We start from the raw sequence: 9,214 nt of genomic DNA, 5'->3' as shown, positions 1-9,214 counted from the left end.
CATATTAAACTTGATGACAATTCCTTGAAAACTTGCATACTTCTGTGGGGTCGCAGTGGATCCCAATAAATAGATTCCAATCTTGGATTTTGAATTTTATTTTATACCCCTGCTATCACTCATTGTTCAGACCTGAATCCTAATGAGAGGCTGGCCTAAATTTACAACTTCATGACGTTTTGACTCACAAAAAACAGTAGAAACTGTCCAGTTAATGGAATTAAGATATTTATTTAGTTTACAGGGCCAACATTTCCCTAAATCCGCATTCTTCCTGTACATTTACCTAAAATGTAGTTAGTATTATTCTGCTTGATCAGCATCAACTAATTAACAATGAATTGCAAAAAATCCACACAATGCCAAACTTCTTTGTAAGCAGATGTTGAAAATGATGCTGAGAGCATTTCCAGTCTGTCAATCCTTTCCAAATTCTTATTAGCTCTGCCACAATTTAAAGTATTGCCACTACTGAAATATTTACACTGTGAATCAACAGACTAAAAAAAGAACAATACTGAGGGATGTCCCAATGATATATGATTTAAAAAGTCAAGATGGTCACAATTATATGCATTACACATACCGTATTTCCCCATGTATAAGCACCCCTTTGTATAAGCCACCCCCAATTTTTGGACTGTGAAGTTTTGAAAAAAATATTTTATTAGAGAAACAAGTTATGAAGAAAGAAAATTTACAAAGAAACAAAATTCGACGTCTAGATCTACAACCGGTCATGATGCCGCGGTGCGGGCGGCGCTAGCAATCTACGCATCGGAACGAGAGTAGGAACGAAGCATTCAGGCCGATGCCTAGCGTATGCATTTCTATCGCGTACTCGCACTCGTAATCGTATCATCACGTACAATTTTTACAAAAAGTATAGCATACTGCTGGAAAACCAGTTTATTCCTACTTTATTATTTTATGCATTTTTCACGTATAAAAGTGTACCTGCTTTGTATATGCCAACCCCCTACTTTTTGGGCTTGAAAATTTTGGAAAAAGGGTGGCTTATACATGGGGAAATACGGTAATGGATGGAACATGGATCACATCATGACCACAACTGACTTTTCAACTGAAGAGTATGGATTTCCCTGACTCTGATTCCAGGTTTTATGATGACTCATTGTAAAGCAATTTTGATCATTTTTAATCCTTTTGTTTGCACTTTGGAAAGTTTTTTGTATGTGTTGTCTGTATTCACTTATTTCTTCTTCCCTCTCAGTGCTTTTCCTTTTGTATTACAGTTATTGTATTACAGTTAGACTGTAAATCCAAAAGATTAATGGACTGTTTATGGGACTGGGATTTAAACAGCAGAATAAAATACAAGGTATATTTAGAACATACTACTACTACTACTACTACTACTACTACTACTACTACTACTACTACTACGGTTGTAGATCAGTTGCTCATGACCTAAGGTTGGACTACTTCATGGTTGAAATTAAGTTCCATGCATGGTTTTAGTGAATAAAACTGCTAATTTTCCGCCTTCTAAATAAATGTTGACAAAAATGACTCAGCATGAAAGTAAATACATTTGTGAATGAGTCATATTTGTAACATAAAAATAGTTCTCCAGGAAACAGTTGTATTAAAACTATTAGATAGTTCTAATTTTTTAATCTGTTGCTTATGCTTACAAATATCTTACAACAAAAATATATTGTAGAGTTGTAATTGCAGGAATGTTCTTATCTGGATGGCAAACCTCAGGTAATGAATGTTTACAAAGCAAATACAACTCAGGCAAACAAAGTCACTAATCTAAAGGAGGATTAGAGAGAGGAAGTAAACATGAGTTAGACTTTAACTAGAGATAATTAATTGTATTAATTACTATGCTAAACAGTAACGAAAGTTAAGCAGTAACCAAAGTTAACCAATGTTGGAGGATTACTAAAAATGTGTATAAATGCAAGACTAGACTCCAATAAAGTTCATCATGATTCAGTTGATCATGATCAAACACCTCAACTGCCTCGTCATTACAACATTGTATAAACTTTCATATCATTGTATTCCAATACAGAAGCCTGATGATGGCAGATGGGATTCTGCCGAAACATTGCTACAACTTTAAAAGCACAACTACAATGACGTGGGAAAATAATATTTTATAGTTTATATATATATAAACTTGCAACCTGTATGCTTTCTGCTAACAATTTCACTTATCTAATTTATTCTTTTTAAAGAATGTAAGCACATTTAGAATCCACTAAATCAAATACAGTAGGGTTGTTTTAAGGACAATTCTGAAAAAGCAAATAGAAAATAGTATTTCAGGAAATTCATTCAGACTAATTGTTCCTAAATGTTTGTTAAATCATTTTAATACTAACCATAACTTTTAATGGCATTTTTATAAAATTTATTTTATAAAATAGCTGCCTGTTTCCAATAAACATGTATTTATTTGAGCATGCAGGCCATACAGAATTACAATGGATCTGTTTTCAGTTGGACAAAAGCAGCAAAATTTAATGTATTTAAAACTAGTGCCCATTTTTCAGTTATTTTAATTATAAGAATGAAAGACTCTGTAGATTATCAATGTGCATTGCTCAGATGCTGCATATTTTGTTAACCATATGATTAGCTCCTTGAATCTTAAATCTATGCCACTTATTAATTCCCCTACATGCTAACAGTGAGTGCTTGAAGTTTAATGTGTCTAATTTGCTAATTTTATTTCTATTTTTAAGATATCTGGCTAGTTGACTGATCTAGAGCTTTACAAAAAAAACCACCCTTTTTACAACTGTGTAATCCCTTAAACAACCAGTCAACCAATCAGTCAGTCTTTGGTCCTCAACAACGCATAGAGTGCAAATGCAAGTGATAGTCGTGTCCCATGCCGTTATCTAGTGTGCTCCCTGGTCTAGCTCATTTTAGATTATTTATATATTCAAAAAGTTCTGAATTTTTTATTATTCACAACAAAATTCCAGACCCGGGCATTCTCTTCAAATTCAAGTTATTGCTCAGGCCCACGTAGATGAAAAGTGGCTGCCTATATAATTATTAGTGTATGATGAGAACATGACGGAAAGGAAGTAAACATATACACACAATCCATGTAATTATATACAAAACCTTTATGAGGCTATGCCAGTGGCCTCACGATTAGACGTCCAATTCAGCTATGCAAGTGATCGCTTCTAGCGTTGCTTCTTGCCAATCTTCTAGGGAACCAGAAAACGCACGTTGTGGGCAATCTTGTACAATATGGTAAATAGTTTGCATATTAGCACTACAATCCCAACAAGGGGACTTTTCCCATTCCCACTGATAAAGGGCACAGGCACTTCTTCCAGCATCACCTAATTTTGTTCAATTTTGTGCAGACTGTGAGGCAGGTCAAAGCCAAATGGCTTGATAGAGGGATCACTGATGGGTAAGCCATAAGAAGGTACCTTGGCTCATTCCTCTCCCGGCATTCCAGGGTTAAGCTGGGTAGATATTAAGTGAATAGCTGTCTTCCATGCTGGCCTATGGGAATTCAATCTTGTGATGGACTGTGCATTGTTCTGGTAAAAAAATGCCTGTTCATCAGCATCCTTGACCATAGCCAAATGAGAGCCTGTTGTCTTCTAATGTTGCTAAGTATGGTAACCAGTACATAGGAGCAGGTGTCTGGTGGAGTTGGACATCAACCATTTGGGTGTAGTCTCTATTAAGCCACATATAGACACAATAGTCCGCTTTTGAGTAGAAATAGCAATGGCATTTAGACTTATATACCACTTCAGTGCTTTTACAGCCCTCTCTAAGCTGTTTAGAGAGTCAGCCTATTGCCCTCAATAATCTGGGCCCACATTTTACCCACCTCGGAAGGATAGAAGGCTGAGTCAACCTTGAGCCTGGTGAGATTCGATCTACTGAATTGCAGGTAACTGGCAGTCAGCAGAAGTAGCCTGGAGTATTGCACTCTAACCACTGTGCCACCAAAGCCAAGGCAATGTCTATTGAGATTCTCAGTCATCCAGGTCATGGTTGTCCCTTTTTTTTTTCAAGAGGCAACTGGACTTTCTTGTTTTTCTTTCAAGAGGCGTTTTGCATCACATCCAAGAAGCTTTTGCTTCTCATCCAAGAAAGCAGTAAGGCATTAATTTAGTCTTTGACTATAAATTCAATAAAATAGACTAAAGCATGAACCAGATTCCAATTCCAAGGATTGGAAAAACTGAAACAAAAATCTTTATGGTGAATAGAGAAAATGCAAACTACAGTTTCATCAATGAGTATTTATTTTACACATTTTGTGCTGTTTTGCTAAAATCTTTATCTTGAGTTTTACAATTTTTTAAAAAATGGTACTACAAGTTTTAGGAAAATGCATCTTAGATTAAAATTATTTCACAAAACAAATTACATTGAATAAATTACAAATTAAATTATTTTAAAACATACAACTCCAAAGAATCACAAAGTTGCCGGGCTCATTTAGACCATGGAGTTCGTGTCAATGCAGGATTTCAAAGTAATAAACCCCAGCTTTTGTTTAAAGGAGAGTTCAAATTCACTAGATCCCTTAGTAATTGACTCCCTCAATCAACTGCTCTTAATACTGTAGAAAATTATCCCACCATTTAATAGGAATCTGAATTCCCATAATTTTGATCATTTATTCCATGTCTTGCATTCTGATACATAGATCTTGGGTTTTCTATGTAACATCCTTCAGGTACTTCAAAAGTGCAACTGAATTTATTCCCTCCCACTCACACAGTATATTTTCTTCTCTCTATTTCCATTTCGCCTCTTAAGGCTCATTTTCTGATTTCTTGATTATCTTCACTACATTTCTCTGTATCTCTTCCATGTTCTTTGAATTTGTCTGACACCTGGGCACAAGGGAGATACTCAAGATGGAATCTGGTCAACACAGAATATATTGGACCATTTTTTTCCTGAAATGAAAACTAGACTTTTAGGAATGCAACATGAAATTACATTTGTCTTTTTAGCAACTGCATCACACTGATGATGCATATTCAGCTTGTGCTCAATTACAATTTGAACTTCATATAAATCTGTATTATATAACAGCCATTTATTTTTGAAAACAATTTAAAATGTAAGTAAATACAAGTACAGTGGTATCTCGGTTCTCATTGTTAGTTGGTTTTGAGAGGTACAATGAGTACTAAAAATGATGAGTGCCAAACCACTCCCATGACTTACCACATGATCCTTTATTTCAGCCAGGAAGGACTTTTCTCTCTGTCCCTTTTCCTATGTCAGTGATATTCCCAACATAACAGACTTCCTGTTTGCTCTCTGTGGCCATCCCTCTCTTCCTTTTGCAGCAACCTTCCCAGCATGGGTGATTTCCTATCCCCCCCTCTGTGACTCTCCTTCTTTTCCTATCACAGTGCATTGAGTACCAAACAAACGATATGCAATATACTGGGACATTTTCATGTCAAAATGTATTGAGTACCAAATTCAATGAGTTTTGAAACAGTCAAGTCCTGAGGTACCATTGTAGTCCTCAACTTATGACCATTTGTCTAGCAACTGTTCAAAGTGCTGACAAAAGTGACTAATATCTGGTCCTCAAACTTATGACCATTGCAGCATCCCTATGGTCACATGATCATGATTTGAGAGTTTGGCAACTGGTATGTATTTAACAACAGTTGCAGTATCCCAAGGTCATGTGATTACCATTTGTGACCTTCCCAGCCAGTTCTGACAAGCAACGTTAGAAATCTGGGGGAAGCCAGACTCACATAACAACTCTGGCAACAGTCATAAAATCAGGAACAGTCATGTAATGATTCATGTAATGATGGACATTCCAGTACAGGAGCTCTATTCAGGATATGTAAGTTTATTTAGCCTGCTTTTACTAATACCATATATTATATGTAGTACATAATGTTTTGTTCACCAATGGACAGTCTGCAAGTTCCTGCTTCAATTAACAAAGGCTAGAAGTGCTACACGATTGTACAAAAAATGTGTCTGAATTTGGGGTACTAAATATTCCATGTTTTCTAATATTTTTATACAGAATCAATGAAAGCAAATCAAATCTTACAATTTCATAATAGTGCCTGATCTATAAAGGACAAGTTTTAATTTTTAAATAAATACAAATTCTTTCCTTTTCCCTTCCTGTCTAAGAGTTATGAAGATAACAGCCATTACCATCAAGTTATTCAAAGGAGAACTGGCTTTTAAAAGTGCTTGACACTCCTTAATAAATAACAATGTTTATCAGTTTTAAAAGTCAACTTCCATACATTTTATGCATTCTTTAAAATATGAGGCTGTGCATCTGAAATAAAGTGATGGGTTACCTTGTGCAAAATCATATATATATGCAATATACGTAAGCAATATAATCTTTAAGTTTATATAATTATATTTTATATAATTCTTTCAACTTACATAATTTATACACAATACATAAAGTCCAAGTGACATATTTCATTTTAAGTCTATGTACCAGAACAATAATTAAATTAATTCATTGTGTTCATTTGAAAAATGATTCTATAGTGCACCTAGTATTGCCTGATTTGACTTTTTTGGATGTTGACTGGGGAATTATTGTTCCAGATCTGAAAAGGAAAAAACCCCATGTATTACTAGTTAAACAGCCACAACAACAAAATGTTTTGACTTTAATATATTCTAAATATTCAAAAATTCAATTAATACTCGCTCAGAGCTTACCTTTTGGTTCCTGCTGAAAAGTTTGTATTATATTGTCCTCTATCTAAGATTTCTGGAAAAAATATTTAAAATTTTTAAACTGAAAGCAAAAATGTATTCCAGTAGAATTATGATTAACAAATGGGAATTAACAAAAACATCTACTATTGTTTTCTTCTCCTTCTCCACTGAAACAGTTCATAAACTCTTATATAAACCATGACTTTTCTATAGCTATTTTGTTCTTTCCCCCAATTTATATCATTTTTGCTTGGGAAGGAAAAATAAATATTTGACCTTTTAACAATTATGGAGATAGTCTATACTTCCAATGACAAGTGACAAATGAGCTATAGGACAGACTGTTGCACAGCTCCTGCATAATCTCTGTATGACAAGAGTCCAGCAATGTTTATGCTTCTTGCATTTAAAAACTAAATTGTTACAATTTACAAAATAACTTTTATTTTTCTACAGAAAGAAACATCAGCCTCTTTCTACACAAAATGAAGAAGCAGTCAACTCCTTTATAGAAACCTCATATAAATTTGCATTCGGAACTTCATTTAACGTTCCAAAAATAGGAGTTTAAAAACTTTTATTTAAATGATTGGTAAAATACTCACCATGACCTGATTTTTCTGTCAACTGTTCAATGATGCCTTTGTTCAAACAAACATCCACGTGCCTATTGAACAAGGTGAGATCCTTTGTTTTTTGTTCTGTGTTGCAAACTGGACAAACAAAAACATTTTCAGTAATGCCAGAAAAACTTTGCAAATTACTTCCTGAGCAATTTGATTCTTCTTTATCTATTAACAAGGCTCCAGAAGATAAATCATCTTTAGCATGCATTTCAGATACCGAAGCATTAGAAGGACCGCATCCATTGTCATCCTGTTTATGAACTAGGCACTTAGGCAAAACATCTTTGCCACTTGCAGAATCACAATCAGGTATATTTATTGACTGCTCATTCACTGGTGGTTTACTTATTTTAGCTTTTATCTCTTCTTTTTCCCCCACATCCACAGGAGGATCATTTTTCCATGATTTGCTATTATCTGTAATTTCTGCATTTTCTTTTTCTTTTGTTCCCCTAAGGCACATATCAATATGTCTATTAAATGTTTCTAAAGTGCTATCTTGCTGCTCTTCAAAGCAAATAGGGCAAATAAAGATCTGATGTTCATCATCCTTTCTTTGTTCTCCTGAAGTTATTGTTGACATTGTATCTGGTAGACTCTTCTTGTTTGAAGATTCATTTAAAAATATCCCTTGATTGGTTTGCTCTCTTGTAGCTCTCTTTTTATTGAAAAAGCTTTCTCCTTCAGATACTTTTGGGAAAATGTTGACAGCTTTCTTAAAAGCACAGGCTTGTTTTCCTGGTCCTAAGAAATTAACAATGCTCTTCTGATGGTATTTTTTTTCTTCTTCAGTTAAAAAACCTGATACTCTTATACCTGAATATGACAGACAAGGCACAAAAAGGTAAGTGTTTAAAAATATAATCAAAACAACAAATGCTGAATTGCATAGACATACATAGGAATGCATAATAAGGTTACTTAATTCCTACTTAAATCAATTCAAATTTAGACATGAGTCAACTAACTTCTGCCTAGAATTCTCTTGTGCATACTGGTTTCAATCTAGCTTTTTTTAAAAAAATATTTTATTTTTTAAAAACAAAAATACAAATCTCTATTCACATTAACAGTGTTCGTGTCGTTACCTCTCCTTTTATACATATACATCAGCTCTTATTTCTATCCTCCACCCATTTATACCACCTATCCCAAACCGCATAATAGTCTGAACCATCTTTGCCTCTTAATTCCATTGTGAATTTATCCAGTTCTGCACAATCCATTATTTTTTTGTGTCAAGTCTTCTTCAGATGGTAACTTTTCCTTCTTCCATCCCTGTGCGAAGGCTATTCTCGTCGCAGTTATTATATGTATAGTGATGTATCGAATGACCTTGCTCAATTTTGGTTTCAATCTAGCTTTAACATATACAGTGGGACTGGATTTTTTTTCCACTTCACAGATCTCCTTGGAAATATCACTCAGGTCTCATCCCCTCTCCTAGTAGGCATGTTATGGCTTCTATCCATTAAGATATCTGATGAGATCAGAAAGCATGTCTTCTGTATCTTTGAAACACCATACCCCCTGAGATTCACTTGACCCTGACTCCAATGGCATTTCATAAGTCCCTGAAGATTAGGATGTTTCCTTAGGTGAACTTGTTGTATGACTGTTGATATTACTGTGAATGTATGGCCTGTGTTAAACTGTCTACAGATGTCATTGTATTATTATTGTGTTGTTATCAGGGGTGGGATTCAATTTTTTAACAACTGGTTCTGTGGCCAGGGCTTAATTGGTGGGTGTGGTTTGGTAGTCATGTGACTGGCTGGACGTGGCTTGGTGGTCATGTGACTGGGTGGGCGTGGCCAACTCAATATCACTCACATTGAGGCATGCATCTCCTCGCCTGGCCTCTCAAGACTGTGAGGATG

The 9,214-nt window shown here is 34.9% G+C and overlaps 1 protein-coding gene across 10 annotated transcripts in view; it reads right to left on the bottom strand.

The window, feature by feature from the left end:
• Window positions 1-4,250: 4,250 nt before the first annotated feature.
• Window positions 4,251-9,214, bottom strand: part of POLK (DNA polymerase kappa) — a 29,151-nt gene continuing 24,187 nt past the window's right edge. For 8 of the 10 annotated variants that reach the window (XM_087927149.1, XM_087927157.1, XM_087927156.1 and 5 more), the window contains 4 exons: window positions 7,314-8,150; window positions 6,709-6,760; window positions 6,537-6,593; window positions 4,251-4,931 (listed from right to left, as the gene is read on the bottom strand). In XM_087927149.1, coding sequence (XP_087783275.1) covers window positions 4,901-4,931; window positions 6,537-6,593; window positions 6,709-6,760; window positions 7,314-8,150 — 977 coding nt within the window. In that variant the 3' untranslated portion in view covers window positions 4,251-4,900. Of the gene's footprint in view, window positions 4,932-6,387; window positions 6,594-6,708; window positions 6,761-7,313; window positions 8,151-9,214 lie in introns of those variants that run through there. The other 2 variants (XM_087927151.1, XM_087927153.1) reach the window with 1 other exon arrangement.

This window comes from Pseudonaja textilis, chromosome 2 (genome assembly GCF_049901715.1).
Source record: "Pseudonaja textilis isolate UNSWEBS1 chromosome 2, rPseTex1.2, whole genome shotgun sequence".
Classification (NCBI taxonomy): Eukaryota; Metazoa; Chordata; class Lepidosauria; order Squamata; family Elapidae; genus Pseudonaja; species Pseudonaja textilis.
This window is presented reverse-complemented; position numbering and strand designations above follow the sequence as displayed.